The sequence below is a fragment of the Phocoena phocoena genome, chromosome 10, assembly GCF_963924675.1.
Source record: "Phocoena phocoena chromosome 10, mPhoPho1.1, whole genome shotgun sequence".
NCBI classification, from domain to species: domain Eukaryota; kingdom Metazoa; phylum Chordata; class Mammalia; order Artiodactyla; family Phocoenidae; genus Phocoena; species Phocoena phocoena.
Genome location: NC_089228.1, coordinates 46,822,996 through 46,839,811, shown reverse-complemented (window position 1 = coordinate 46,839,811; position 16,816 = coordinate 46,822,996). Strand labels below are relative to the sequence as shown.

General features: G+C 41.9%; 1 protein-coding gene across 1 annotated transcript in view; it reads right to left on the bottom strand.

Annotated features, from left to right (window-relative positions):
• ABHD5 (abhydrolase domain containing 5, lysophosphatidic acid acyltransferase) overlaps positions 1-13,878 on the bottom strand; it is a 45,105-nt gene extending 31,227 nt beyond the window's left edge. The window contains exon 1 of the mRNA XM_065884596.1: positions 13,777-13,878. Coding sequence (XP_065740668.1) covers positions 13,777-13,823 — 47 coding nt within the window. The 5' untranslated portion in view covers positions 13,824-13,878. The remainder of the gene's footprint in view (positions 1-13,776) is intronic.
• Positions 13,879-16,816: the final 2,938 nt, after the last annotated feature.

Below are 16,816 nucleotides of genomic sequence, written 5' to 3'. Positions count from 1 at the left end.
AATATTGAGAAAGAAAAATGGAGCTGGAGGAATCAGACTCCCTGACTTCAGACTATACTACAAAGCTACAGTAATCAAGACAGTATAGTATTGGCACAAAAACAAAAATACAGATCAATGGAACAGGATAGAAAGCCCAGAGATAAACCCACACACATATGGTCACCTTACCTTTGATAAAGGTGGCAAGAATATACAATGGAGAAAAGACAGCCTCTTCAATAAGTGGTGCTGGGAAAACTGGACAGCTACATGTAAAAGAATGAAATTAGAAACTTCCTAACACCATACACAAAAATAAACTCAAAATGGATTAAAGACCTAAATGTAAGGCCAGATACTATAAAACTCTTAGAGGAAAACACAGGAAGAACACTTTATGACATATATCACAGCACGATCCTTTTTGACCCACCTCCTAGAGAAATGGAAATAAAAATAAATAAATAGGACCTAATGAAACTTAAAAGCTTCTACACAGCAAGGGAAACCATAAAGAAGACAAAAAGTCAACCCTCAGAATGGGAGAAAATATTTGCAAATGAAGCAACTGACAAAGGATTAATCCAAAATATACAAGCATCTCATGCACCTCAATATTAAAAAAACAAACAACCCAATCCAAAAATGGGCAGAAGACCTAAACACACATTTCCCCAAAAAAGATATACAGATTGCCAACAAACACATGAAAGGATGCTCAACATCACTAATCATTAGAGAAATGCAAATCAAAACCTTAGTGAGATAACACCTCACCCCAGTCAGAATAGCTATCATCAAAAAATCTACAAACAATAAATGCTGGAGAGGATGTGGAGAAAAGGGAACCCTCTTACACTGTTGGTGCAAATGTAAATTGATACAGCCACTATGGAGAACAGTATGGAGGTTCCTTAAAAAACTAAAAATAAAACTACCATATGACCCAGCAATCTTACTATTGGGCATATACCCTGAGAAAACCATAATTCAAAAAGAGACATATACCACAATGTTCACTGCAGCACTATTTACGATAGCCAGGACATGGAAGCAACCTAAGTATCCACTGGCAGATGAATCGATAAAGAAGATGTGTCACATATATACAGTGGAATATTACTCAGCCATAAGAAGAAACGAAATTGAGTTATTTGTAGTGAGGTGGATGGACCTAGAGTCTGTCATACAGAGTGAAGTAAGTCAGAAAGAGAAAAACAAATACTGTATGCTAACACATATATATGGAATCTAAAAAAAATGGTCCTGAAGAACCTAGGGGCAGGACAGGAATAAAGACACAGACGTAGACAATGGACTTCAGGACACGGGGAGGGGGAAGGGTAAGCTGGCACAAAGTGAGAGAGTGGTATGGACATATACAGACTACCAAATGTAAAATAGATAGCTAGTGGGAAGCAGTTGCATAGTACAGGGAGATCAGCTCGGTGCTTTGTGACCACCTAGAGGGGTGGGATGGGGAGGGTGGGAGGGAGACGCAAGAGGGAGGGCATACATGTATATATGTATACATACAGCTGATTCACTTTGTTATACAACAGAAACTAACACAACATTGTAAAGTAATTATACTCCAATAAAGATGTTTTAAAAAATCATAGGATCACCTCAATAGATACAGAAAAGGCATCTGACAAAATTCATCATCCATTTATGATAAAAAAAAAAAGTCTCAACTAAGTTGGTACAGAGGGAACATACCTCAACATAACAAAGACCATATATGACAAGCCCACAGCCAACATCACTGTTAATGGCGAAAACCTGAAAGCATTTCCTCTAAGATTAGGAGGAAGGCAAGGATGCCCACTATTGCCACTTCTATTCAACATAGTATTAGAAGTCCTAGCCAGCACAATTAGGCAAAAAAAGAAATAAAAGGCATCCAAATTGGAAGAGAAGAACTGCCACTATTTGCAGATGACATGCTGTAATATATAGGAAACAATAAAGACTTCACCAAAAAATAAAAATAAAAAACTGTTAGAATTAATAAACGAATTCAGCAAAGTTGCAGGATACAAAAATCAATACACAGAAATCTATTACATTTCTATACACTAATAATGAAGTATCAGAAAGAGAAATTAAGAAAACAATCCCATTTACAAGTGCATCAGTAAGAATAAAATAACTAGGAATAAAGTTAACCAAGGAGGTTAAAAGTCCTGTACACTGAAAACTGTAAGACACTGATGAAAGAAATGGAAGAAGGCACAAAGAAATGGTAAGATATTTCATGCTCATGGATTGTTAGAATATTGTGAAAATGTCCATATTAACCAAAGCAATCTACAGATTCAATGCAATCCCTATCAAAATTCCAATGCCATTTTTTCACAGGAATAGAACAAACAATTCTAAAATTTGTATGGTACCACAGAAGACTCCAAATAGCCAAAGCAGTCTTAAGGAAGAAGAACAAACCTGGAGGATTAACACTCCCTGATTTCAAACTATACTGCAAAGCTATAGCAATTGAAATAGTAATGGTGCTGGCATAAAAACACAAACACAGATCAATGCAACAGAAAAAAGAGCTCAGAAATAAACCCACACATATATAAATTAACTTATAACAAAGGAGCCAGGACTATTCAATGGGGAAAGGATGGTCTCTTTCATCAATGGTGTTGGGAAAAGTGGAGAGCAACATGAAAAAGAATGAAACTCAACCACTATCTTGTATCATACACTCAAGATGGATTTACTGACTTGAATCTAAGACCTGAAAGCATAAAACTCCTAGAAGAAAACAGTAAGCTACTTGACAATGGTCTTGAGGATATTTTGAATCTGACATCAAATGCAAAGACAACAAAAGCAAAAATAAATAAGTGGGACTACATCAAATTAAAAAGCTTCTAGGGCTTCCCTGGTGGCGCGGTGGTTGGGAGTCCACCTGGCGATGCAGGGGACGCAGGTTTGTGCCCCGGTCCAGGAGGATCCCGCGTGCTGTGGAGCGGCTGGGCCCGTGGGCCGCGGCTGCTGGGCCTGCGCGTCCGGAGCCTGTGCTCCGCGGCGGGAGAGGCCACGGCAGTGAGAGGCCCGCGTACCGCAAAAAAAAAAAAAAAAAAAAGCTTCTACACAGCAAAGGAAACCATCAACAAAATGAAAAGGCAACCTACTGAATGGGAGGAAATATTTGCAAATCAGAAATTTGATGAGAGGTTAATATCCAAAATATATGGGCTTCCCTGGTGGCGCAATGGTTAAGAATCTGCCTGCCAATGCAGGGGACATGGGTTCGAGCCCTGGTGTGGGAAGAGCCCACATGCTGCACAGCAACTAAGCCCGTGCGCCACAACTACTGAGCCTGCGCTCTAGAGCCCATGGGCCACAACTACTGAAGCCCGCGCACCTAGACCCTGTGATCCGCAACAAGAGAAGCCACAGCAATGAGAAGCCCGCACACCGCAACAAAGAGTACTCCCCGCTCGCCACAACTAGAGAAAGCCAGCGTGCAGCAACAAAGACCCAATGCAACCAAAAATAAATTAATTTAAAATATATATATATATATGTAAAGAATTCATACAACTCAATAGCAAAAAAACAGTCCAATTAAAAAATGGGCAGAGGATTTGAATAGACTTTTTGCCAAAGATGACATACAGATGGCCAACAGACATGAAAAGATGCTCAACATTGGTAACATCAGGGAAATGTAAATTAAAACCACAATGAGATATTCCCTTACACTGGTTAGAATGGCTATTACCAAAAAGATGAGAAATAACAAGTGATAGAGAGGATATGGAGAAAAGGGAACCCCTGCACACTGTTGCTGCTGGAAATGTATAATGGTGCAGTCATTATAGAAAACAGTATGAAGGTGCCTCAAAAAATAAAACTACCATAGGATCCAGCGATTCCACTTCTGGGTATTTAACTGAAGAAAACAAAAAAAGTAACTTGAAAAGATATATGCACCCTCCATGTTCACTGAAGCATTATTTACAATGGCCAAGATAAGGGGAAAAAACCCTAAGTGTCCATCAACAAATAAATGGATAAAGAAAATGTGTATAATACACAAAATATATACATAATGGAATAGTATTCAACCATAAAAAAAGAATGAAATATTACCATTTGCACAACATGGATGAACCTAGAGGATATTATGCTAAGTGAAATAAGCAGAGAAAGACAAATCCGTATGATCTCACTTATATGTGGAATCTTTCAACAATAAACTCAGAGATAAAACAAACTGGTGGTTGCCAGAGGTGGAAAATGGGTAAAATGGGTGAAGGGGGTCAAAAGGTAAGAGCTTCCAGTTACAAATAAAGTAAGTTATGGGGATGTAATGTACAGCATGGTGACTATAGTTGATACTGTACTGCATATCTGAAAGTTGCTAAGAGAATAAATCTAAAAAGTTCTCATCACAAGAAAAAAATTCTGTAACTATGCATGGTTAACTAGACTTACTGGGATGATCATTTTGCAATATATAAAAATATCAAATCATTATATTATACCCCTGAAACAAATATATGGTATATGTCAATTATGTCTCAATAATAAAAAAAGAATGATAGAACAGAAGATCCATAATAGCCTACATTATAATAAGGCTCTAGTCTAATGTTCTCTGCTGCCAGTTTCAAATCTTCTGAATTAACGGGAGATAAGACCTCTAGGCATCTCTGACAAATGTTACCTGTAACTTATTATCAAGGTATCAAGATAATAGAAAACATTACTACTATTAGTTTATTGTAAATATATAAACTATTTACAAATTATCAAGGAAAAACAACTCAAGCCTTCAGCAACGAAATTTTCAATTTATTCAACAATTTTTTCAATTGTTGAAAACTGCAGTTTAACAGGCAACTAAAAGGAAAGAATCTCATGATCTTTGGAGCTTAAAATAAAAAAAGTCCTTGACAACATGGTCATCAATGTCTATGTTCGGCCACAAATATATGAACTAGTACCTACAGGAAGTTACTTACAACTCAATCTCCTCAATTTTTTTCAACAAATATCCCTCAAATAATAGCACAGTTCTTGGCCAAAGAGAATCAGAGATCAGTACAACAACAAATAAAAGTGAAATGAACTATAACCTACTACTGTTCCCACTTACATCATAGACATATTGGGGCAGAGAAAACACAAATGCAATCTTTGTTTCAGTCTTCAAAAACAATAATATTAAAAAAAAACTCAGTCTCTGAATACCTACTATGCACAAGGCACTAGAGTTTAAAATGTGATATATCAGCCGGTAATACAGGACTCATGCCTACCTCTACCTATTTACCACTCATCACAAAACCAACTTTCAAAGGATAGGATTGTCTTGTCTATGCATTTTTCCTCCTAGTGATTGGCTTAACTCAAAGAGAAGGGGCAAAACAATGTTTTTATGTTTGCAAGGCTACTGTATTACATTAAAAATTAGGGCTCTTCAACCACAAGAGGCACCAATACTCTCCAAGTTTTTACAGCAGTTTTTCCATCAAAGTAGATAATTTTTTTTTAAGTGGAGCTTTTCTAAAGTATATTTAAACTGAAAAATCTATATTTAACAAAACATAGTAAAATATTTTATTTTCACTGTTAACAGAACTGTAAAGACACCTCTCCCCTAAGCCACGATAATGTTTCTATCTAATCAGTTTTTGCCTTAACCAGATGACAATGTTTTATATAAACTGCCTTTACTTCTTTCTTAGAGTTATTATTCTACAGGACTGAGTGTTAGCACATAGTAGGTTCAAAGGAACATTTTTAAAGAGTGAAAAGCAAGGGTCTCTCTTTTCCACCCTTTAGGTTATCACCCTTTGTTCACTGAGTTCCCACACCTTAGCTTGCAACCTCTATTGCTTCAACCCTCTGAAAGAGCAGTCCCCAACCTTTTTGGCACCAGGGACCAGTTTCGTGGAAGACAATTTTTCCATGGACCGGGTGGGAGGGGGGGCTGTTCAGGCGGTAATGTGAGCAATGAGGAGCAGCAGATGAAACTTCGCTCACTGGTCCACCGCTCACCTCCTGCTGTGCGGTACCGGTCCACAGCCCGGGTGTTGGGGACCCCTACTCTAAAACACCCATCCAACCTCACTTCCTGCCTTTGGGGTAAATTGACCTCATCTTCAAAGAAACCCTCTGCCTCTTCCACAAAATCTCCTATGCCATTCAGCGTTGCTCTGCATTTCTAGGCTTAGTGTGTGGAAGACTGGAACTAAGGACATGAGATTGGAAATAAGGACACAGACTGAAGTTTGTCAGATATCCAGCCATACTTCTGAGGTCACAAAAACCAAAGTAAAAATTAAATTTACCAAGGCCATAATACAGTGAACAAGATACAGGGCTGCCTCCTCAGAACTTTGGAAAATACACAGAAAAGCAAAAATTAACTTCTCTTATTTAAGCAGATCAACAATAAACACCATCATACATTGCTGAGGCCCTAACTTCAGAAGAGAAGTGTCAATCACAATGTAAAGATAAGCCATTCACTACAGGAACTATATCTATCTATGGCATCAGAAAGGCTTACCAACGTGCACCAAAAGGTTTTCTACACTGTCCATTTGTTGAGAACTGATTTCATTAGGAAGGCTGACGATCTAAGCCCTAAAGCATCTTATCAAAAAACTAAATAATCTTGCTTTATAACCTATAACAGATAGAAGGAATCTTTTTAGTGAGTAGACTTCTGAGTAAGAAAAGCTTTAAAACACTACACTAAAGGTGGCAACTGTAAGGAAGCCAAAGAGGATGTGCTTAGCATACTAACAGAGTTTATTAACTTAAGAATGTGATTTTAAGTATCCCGAGTTTGAGAGATAAAACTGAATATTTTTTCCCTTAACTTTTTTTTTTAATTAATTTATTTTTGGCTGTGCTGGGTCTTTGTTGCTGCACACAGGCTTTCTCTAGTTGCAGCGAGCAGGGGCTACTCTTTGTTGCGATGCACTGGCTTCTCATTGCGGTGGCGTCTCTTGTTGTGGAGCACGGGCTGTAGGCGCATGGGCTTCAGCAGTTATGGCTCTAGGCGCACGGGCTTCAGCAGTTGTGGCGCGCGGGCTCTAGAGTGCAGGCTCAGTAGTTGTGGTGCACGGACTTAGCTGCTCCATGGCATGTGGGATCTTCCCGGACCAGGGATCGAACCCATGTCCCCTGCACTGGCAGGCAGATTCTTAAACACTATGCCACCAGGGAAGTCCTCCCTTAACTCTCTATGTAATCTTTTGTTAAAAAAAAATATCTTTAACATTGCACTTGTATCCTAGGACATCAACATGTAAATTGGCTAGTAATTCCTGTTTTGTTCTCTAAGGCATCTGACTATCTATAGTATTACTAAATCTGATTTGCACAATCTGTAAATATTGTGAAACACTGAAAGAGGTTTCAAAGTATTCTGAAGAAAATATACAGAAGTCTGGTCAATTTCCACACACTCTTGGCCACTTAAATAACATTTCTAATTAGGTTATAAGTAAAGAGGATTTCATTATATTACAATTTTGTTTAAAATGGCCTCCCTCCCTATACTGGTACTGTCAAGAGAGAAAAACTATGTTTATTACTGCTCTCTATATAAGCTATTCTAAGCACTCTACACACAGTAGTCTATCTCATTTAGAGGAACTATGAGGTTTTGATTTTATTATAAATATCCAAATTTATTAGATGTATGAATATACACATTCCTCTGAAATAATTCCTCAACCAATGAATGACTGAAAACTTCCAAGCTGAAAATGATAACACACTTGGGCAAATAAAGACCTTCTTTCCTGGGAAATGACTTCTTAAATCCTATCCTGGAAAAGAGAAAGAAAAAAAAAATAGAGTATGTCTCACACAATCATAATTTAAGTGACTAATATGCCATTTTATTTTAAATAAATAATACTAGTGATTCAAATTATCACAACCATTAGACCAATGACAACACAGGCCCTCTAGTATATTTTAACACGTTAATTAGCATTCTTTTAACTATTTTTCATTTCTAACCTGTAATTTTTACTTTTTTTACTATTATTTTTTTCTATTTTTTAAGAAATTTTTATACAATTTTTAAACATTACTGTCCTAACCTGTGACTTTTAAAGACCTAGAGTTGGAGAATTGGTGTTTTAGACATAGCCATGTGCTGGTAATATTTTCCCCCAATTGTTTCCTACCTTCTCGCACACAGTAAACAAGCCATTCTAGAATCAGACACATCATCATCCAACATACATAATTAAAGAAACTACATGTGTACTTTTAGATTTACATTGTTTAATAAATCCAAGTGACATTTTGTGTTAATTCCAAAATAAGTTCATCCACTAGATAAAGAAAATAAAAACTAAAAATCCTAAGTATCAAACTGAATAAGTTTTAATAAAATCATCTTTCTATACAATTTTTTTTTATGATTCATGATCAGGAGTGAGAGATTATAGAACTGTGGAATCAGACTAAATATCTAACTATACAATGTTTCTGAATGGCTATTATAAACAATACAGACTTTAAGGACTCATTCAGAGACACATTTGATTCTGAAATGTATTATTCAGTGTTGTTTTTACGAAGTGTACCATCCATGGGACTTCTTTTTTGCAGTACGTGTGCCCCTCACTGTTGTGGCTTCTCCCGTTGGGGAGCACAGGCTCCGGACGCGCAGGCTCAGCGGCCATGGCTCACGGGCCCTGCTGCTCCGCAGCATGTGGGATCTTCCCAGACCAGGGCACGAACCCGTGTCACCTGCATTGGCAGGCGGACTCTCAACCACTGCGCCACCAGGGAAGCCCCTACAATCTTTTGTTAAGTTCTTTGTCATAGGAATGAAATCTGCATTTGCTGGTCTGTAATTGGCATTTTGGAGAACAGGCAAAACAGTGAAGCATGGTTCCCTGTTGGTTCATCCAAGGTCAAGGAAAAGAATCATATTCCCAACCCCTCCAATATAATTTAAGTTCATGATCCTAATGGCTCAAACACGTCCTAGTCAAGTTCAAACTTTGAATTTCTTATGAATATATCTATTGATGTCCTTTGGATATTTTAGGATTAAAAAATTTAAATCACAAACTGCAAAATGAATAATCAAGTACTAGGTTTTTGATCTTAATATTTGTTTCAGCCTAAGTTTACAACAGTTGAAGTGTTTGATTCTTAAAAATGTATTGAAGCTTTCTATTTGTAAAGCCTCTTTAGGTTCTATCAGACATTTGAATAAGACAAAAGCTTTGTCCTCAATGAGCTGACAAAACAAATATAGAAAAACTATACTACAAGACATGGTGGAGATGCCATGAAGAAAGTTTTGGAAAATACCATGGACCTTTAGAGAAGGAAGATCACAATCTGTTTTGGGTCAGAGAAAACAACTTGAACCAAGTCATGTGGAAAAGGGAAGTGAGCAAGAAACATGTTCAGGAAACAATGAAAGACACAGCTTGGACAGAGCCCAGTGCACAGGGAGGAAATAAGATTCCAAAGACAGGAGCCATGCTGCCTGTAAAGGGCTCTGAAGTCAGGCTGAGGACATATAACAAAGCCACTGTGTGTGGCTGTGCTACAAGCAACACTGTGCCTCTTGGGGGTGTGAAAGTAACGAATAAATTACACTGAAAGCATAGGGACAGAACATATTACTAAAGCCTGCAAGAAATCAGAAAAGGGAGTAATGGGGAACTGAACCAGGTGGCCCCAGGTGACAGTGGGAATAGAAAGGGGATGTTGCACTTAAAATCTACTGCACGTGGTAAAGGAGTTGGTATTTGGAGCAATGAAGGCAGGGGAGGGGGAGTGGGAAGCCGGTGCCACAGTTCTTAATCTGGATGACCAGAAGAAACTAAATACCTAAGTGCCCTAACAAAAATAGGAAGTCAAGGGGAAGAACTGAGATTTTTGTATTGTTAGTTCAGGGGAAGGCGGTGCAAATGAGATTCTGGTCTGGACTTGTTACATTTGAGGAATCAGTTGCAAACATTTGGCACACAGAAACATCACTGAGTACTGAAGAAGGCTCCATCCTGAGGAGATTTCAGCCCTCTCCACAGACAGGATAGTTAAAAGGAATGTGAGTAAACAAGGCAAAAATGAAAACATAGATGGAGGCAGATTGGAGAATGACTCCATTTAGAGAATGGGGGGGGGCAAATAAAACTAACTACTGATCTCAGGTAAGACAAGAAGCAAAATGTCAGAAGATGGCTCTTATCAGACATTCGCTAGAATGTCTGATAAGAGTCTCAAAAGGGAGTAGCTATCTTTAGTGTCAAACACTAAAAAGGACCCAAGAAATATAAGTATTGAGAAAAATAAAAGTCCACTGGGATGTGGCACTGAGAAGTTCTGTGATGTTTAATATGTCAGGAGGTAACGACTTGGAAAGGGGAGATGGTAACAGAGAGGAGTCACTTATCTTAGAAGTCTTTTAAAAGGTAGGAGAGTGGACTTCTGTCTCTTATTTCCAAGGCAAAGAAATACAGTAAAACTCTAATGAAATCCTGTAGTGCAAACCCACTGGAGGGGAAAAAAAATCCCTTATTTATTACTATTTGACGATTTCCATGGTGTAAGTACTACCACCATGGCTGATTTCAAGATGCCAATGGTTGGCAAAATTCCTGAAAATTTAGTAATAACTCTGGACCACCACTGCAAACTGCTACTCTGTGGTCTACTCTGCAACTCAGCAAGTCCGTGACAGCCTTCCTCTAAACTCAACTGATACTTAATTATTCTCTGGGACAACCTTGCAGCAATTCACAGAAATCTACCCAACTCTTGTTACATATTGCTTTCTCAACTGTATTACAACTGAAAAGGGTTAGATGTTGAAAGCCAAATGGCTCCCAGGCGTGCCTGTCTTCACAAAGAAGGAAACAACAAGAATTACATACTCCAAAAAGCCTTCAGGTGACCTTTTTTATAATTGTTTCCTTTGTTAATGTCATTGCCCCTTATAAATCTGAGATGTCTTGAGAATAGGGAACTTGATTCAAAGACTTCAGTTTTCCCACAATCCACTTGGCTCTTGGGATAGTTCTATTGTTGATCAACCAATTAAAAAAATTTTTAAAGTAAGCTCTGTATCAATGAAGGAATAAGTAACGAAGTATCAGTGGAATAAGCAAAAGAAACATGAAGCAAACATCCTAGTAGGCCCAATCGTGGTGAGAGGCAGCAGAGATACGTGACAGCTCCTTAGACTAAATCCAGATACCTAGGGGGCTCCAATCCATCCCTGCTACTTGCTGGTGGGATGCCAGCAGCGGTCCCAGTTGCAGTTCCACCTGAAAAATGGGAACAGTAATACCTAGCACACAGGGTCGACCTTAAGGTTTAATATGAACGCATTAGGGAACACCCAGCAGGAACAGGCACTTGCTTGTTACAGTTCACAATGCCATTCCAGTCTGTACACTGGACACTGATCAAGTGTATCACCAAGAGTACCAAGGAGGCCCACCTCTAACAAGGGACTGCGGCTGTTTAGCTGCTAAGGATAGTTTATAGTCTGTCCCCAGTGACCTCCTGCTATCACCCAAAACCACAAATTCCTTTCATGGCTGTGCCCTGGACTCCCAAGTCCCACAACAACATGGAGGCCAAAGAGTCCTCCTAAAAGCAATCTGAGAGCCAAAAATGTTGTGACAAAGGAGAGGGTAACAAGCTAACAGGTTCTGACTTGTATTCACACAGCCTGCAGCATCTTACCTCAACAAGGAAGTTCATCAACAAACCAAAATAATGGACCTATTCATCATATAAACAAAACTCAAGAGAAGAACCTAGTTTCTAATATTTCACAACTCTTCCCCTCTGTCATCTTTCCAAATAGCCCTGTCTGTCATGATACTTTATATTCTCTTCTGTCATTTAGTTTTTCATATGCTAATTTCTCCCGACATCTGAAATAGAATTGTTGTCAAAATATTAAACATATATGGGGAGGTAGCATAGAAGTTTATTTACTTTCCAATCTGAATGACTGGCCTTGAGAAATACGGCAATAATGTTCATAGCAATTTAATTTTTCCACTAATTAACTGCTATTCATCTACTGCCAAGTGCATGAAGTTACAGGTAGAAAAGAATAATACAAACAGTATATTCGTATATCAAAAAGTTTCCCATTAGAACCCTCCTAAACTGTTGATGGGAACGTAAATTGGTGCAGCCACTATGGAAAATAGTACGGAGATTCCTTAAAAAGCTAAAAATAGAGCTACCATATGACCCAGCAATCCCACTCCTGGGCATATATCCAGAAAAGATGAAAACTCGAATTTGAAATGATACATGCACCCCGATGTTCACAACAGCACTATTTACAAGTGCTGGAAGACATGGAAGCAACCTAAGCGTCCATCAACAGATGAATGGATAAAGAAAATGTGGTATATATATACATAGTGTGTGTGTATATACACACACACACACAATGGAATAGTAGCCATAAAAACTAATGAAATACGACCGTTTGCAGCAACATGGATAGACCTAGAGATTATCATACTAAGTGAACTAAATCAGAGGAAAACAACTATCACATGATACCACTTACACGTGGAATCTAAAAGAAAATGATACAGATGAACTTACTTACAAAACAGAAGCAGATTCAGACATAGAAGACAAACTTATTACCAAAAGGGAAGGGGGGAGGGATAAATTAGGAGTTTAGGATTACCAGCTACACACCACTATATATAAAATAGATAAACAACAGGACCTACTGTATGGCACAAGGAACTATATTCAATATCTTGTAATAACCTATAATGGAAAAAAATCTGAAAAGAATATGTGTGTGTATATATATATACATATATACACACTGAATCACTCTGCTATACACCTGAAACTAACACTACATAGTAAATCAACTGCACTTCAATAAAATAAAAAATTTTTTAAAAGCTTCCCGTTAGACATCTGTCCCCCCACTTCCATAAAGTTTCCTACACATAGTGTGTCTTCTGAGAAGCAAACGCACACATCTCTCCAGTAACGCCAGAACACTTGGAAGCAAAGGAAGATCTCCATTTGAGAGATTACTGACTCTGAATTTGCTACCCATACCGTGTTAATTTTCTTTCTATAAAGCATCTGTAAATTAAACGTCCTCTGAAAGCTCAAGCCACAGACTCACCCCCCCAGCCCCTTTCCCCCATTCTGGGCTCCTCCTTCCCCCGACACTCCCTTCCCTCCCGCGGCTTCTGGGGTGAACCTGGGCTCGCCATCCAACACTATCCCGAAGAAGCGCCGCCCCTTCCTCAGGCTCCCGAGACGCTCGGCCGGGTGGCACTTTCGTTCTCGCCCCGGGCTGGACCGAGCACAGCGCGAACCTGAGGTCCGAAGCCGTGCTCGGAAGTGGACAGAGTGACTCAGCCGTTTCCCATAACTCGAGTCAGGTGCAGGGACGCCGGTCAGCACTCGCGGGCCGCGCTGGGGGCAGGGCTGGGTCCGCAGCCGTCTCTGCCCGGAAGGAGACCTCAGCGGACGACCATCCCGGACTGAGTGCCGAGTCACCCCCGCCGCCCGCCCCGCCGAGGCGCTGACACGACCCCGCGGCGGCCCCTCCGCGCGGGGGTCAAGCGGCCTCCCGGCGCTGCCTGGGTCACACTCAGACCCGAAGGGCGCCCGCCGTGGGCAGAGCGAGGCCAGGGCTTCTCCTCCCGGCGCCGCGCGGATTAGCGCCGGGGCCGGACGACAGAGCCGCCGGGCGAGTTAAAAAAGAGTCCTCGGCGCTGCCCGCGCGCCCGAGCCTGACGTAGCCCCCGCCACACTTACTTCTCACTAGCGTCCACAGAGTCCACCTCCATCTCCTCAGCCGCCATGGCCGCCGTCGCCGCACGAGCTTCCGGCCGTACTTCCAAGCCGGCTGACAGGCCGACTGGGAGGCCGGGACCCGCCGCCGCCCTTAAGGCCGCCGCCAGCGTAGGCGTCTGCCGCCCCATCGCGTGACCGGGCGGTGCGGCCGCGCGCCTGCGCGTGCCGGGCCATCCTGACCACCCACCCCCCCCCCCAAAAATCCACCAGTCACGCATGCGTCCTCCCGTCCGACGCGCTCGGGTGTGGGCGCTAGGCGGGGCAGTCAACCTGGGGGTAACGAGACTCGCCCGGCAAAGTTAGGTGGTAACTAACTTCAGTAATAACCGTATTAATGCATCATCCGCTGATATTGATTGTCAGGTGCTGGGCACCGGACAGGCACCTAGAAGTTCCCTGGGGAATGAGGCGCGACCTTGCCCTGAAAGAGCCCATCTAGTATTCGATAGATGCTGCAATAGCGAATGGAAATGCTGTAATGGAGGAGTTGTGTGGCCTGCCGCCGGCCCTTCCTCGCAGGTGGGTGGCCTAGGGGAGAGGGCGACCTTTAGTCAGTTGATATTCACTGATGTGCGGGACACTACTCCAGAACCTGGAGTTCCTGTAGTGACCAAAACCAGCAACTCCTGTCCACCCCGCGCTGTGTACACACGGGAGGAGTGTAAAGAGTCGGCGTTTAGGTACTTATGAGTTCTTGAGAGGACATCACTAATGTAAATATCAACACTTCTTGACCTGTTTTCAAGCCTTTTAACCGTCAGATACTACCTGCTTTTGTATTTATATCACTTCCTGCCATTCATTCATTTGTATTTACCGTTTGCCTACTATGTCCCCACTCTGTTCTAGGCGCTTAGAAACAATGGATTGAAGTAGGGCTCACTTCTTTACGGAGCCTACGCTAATATATTACCCTTTATTTTATTTTATTTATTATTATTATTTTTTTTTTTTTGCGGTACGCGGGCCTCTCACTGTTGCGGCCTCTCCCGTTGCGGAGCACAGGCTCTGGACGCGCAGGCTCAGCGGCCATGGCTCACGGGCCCAGCCGCTCCGCGGCATGTGGGATCTTCCCGGACCGGGGCACGAACCCGTGTCCCCTGCATCGGCAGGCGGACTCCCAGCCACTGCGCCACCAGGAAAGCCCTACCCTTTATTTTAGACGCAGTTCATCCCTCTCCTTCCCTAACTCTCCTCCCTGTCTGCAGCCTTTTTTTCTCTCCTCTGAGTCCCCCTAACCCAGACAGTTTCTATCACTCATCTGACACTCAGATTCTCAGCCTTGTCTACTTGTTGTGACTTTTTAATGGACATTAATCAGTATTCTTCCAACTACACTGGAAGTTCCTTGAGGGTAGGGATGGTGTCTTCCGTGATTTAGGGGGAAAAAAAAGCAACTCATAATCCCTTGGGCATAGCAGTAACTAATAAATATTCTTATTGTATTTGATCCAATTCCTAAGTATGTTAGGGAAGACTAGGACATATGAAAACACCGTTCCAGGAATTCATGGTGTTGCCAGAGACTTGCAGTGTGTCTGCAGAAACTGACTCTCGACCATCTCCACCTATCAGACCATATCCATACTGGGGACACCTCTTTCTATATGGGCCAGACAGGTAATTGAGGACTCTGCTGCGTGGAGTACAGTCCCAGCCCTGTGGTACTGAGTCCAGTATCAAAACCTAAGAATATGGCAGCAACTCCTGCAGCACCTTCAGAAACTTGGACTGGCAAGTATGCACCCTCAAGACTTTGTGGACCTGGAGCCCACTCTCATAGATGCCTATGGCTGCTGCACAGTTTAAAAAAAAAAAAATCATTGATCCAATGCTGGAGTTTATCCAGAAACTGACAGAGCAGTGCATAGGGCTATAGGATTTCATGATCTTCCCCAACTCTGGGGATATCTCTGCCCAGGCTTCACTTTGCTGCTGGTGGAAGAGCTGTCCTTGACTATGGCAAGAAAAAGTCCAAGCTGGTATCACCCAGCCCCTGGGTGCTGCCAGCAGTGGAGGAACCCCTGCTGCTCCATTGTGACTGCCACACCACCCTTGGAGTTCCTGGACTGTGTCTTCTTGGGAGACAGTGAGACCAACATCTTTTGATGCAACCTGTACCTGGACAGCTCCTCCTATACCACCCTCAGTCACTGCTTGGCCAGACCTCCATCGCTGCCTCCCTGTACTTTGGTGGTGCCCTGAAAGCACACCTCCCAGAGTCCCAGGCCAACCTGGTGCCCTCTTTCCAAATCCACTTCTTTTTGAGGACGTACTAACCAGTTACTTTGATTCAGCAGTACTTATGTTGGGGGATCACTTGCGCCTACTTTGAACTCTCTCTCTCATCAGATGGTCAGATGTGACACTCATCAAGGCAAATTCATAGCCTGCTCTGCCTGCGCTACCCCAGGGTTGTAGCGTCCAAAGAACTAATGCTGCAGTTATACCACCAAGACCATTATACCACCATTATACCAGCGTACCGTAGAAGGTGATGACTGGTGCCCCACTGGTGTCAAGATTGGCTTTAATTTCTAGCCCCTCAACAGTGATTCTCCAGGAGAAATGCTGAACACCACCACGGCCGTCAGAGAGGGCTGGGCCTTTATCACAAGTCTGCCAGGCTAGCACTTGCAAACCAGAATGAGGATAAGGGCATGAAGGGTTTTCTGAGGACTTCGATGGCCTTGCTGCCCTGTAAATGTTGATAAAGTGCTGTGATTAAACGGAGTAAGAAAGCAAGTGTGGCAGGGAAATAATAAGGACGTAGGATAGTAAGGGGAAATGATAGCTGGATCCAGGGAAGGGCTGGATACCAGTCAGCTGTATGACCTGGGGAGGTTTGGAATCACATGATTAGGGCTTCTCAGACGCTAACCTGCATCCACACTTCCTGTGGATCTTGTTAAATGGCAAATTCAGCCTCTGTAGGTCTGGGGTGGTGCCTGAGATTCTGTGTTTCTAACTGGCTCCCAGTGATGCCTGTGTTCCGGCTGCT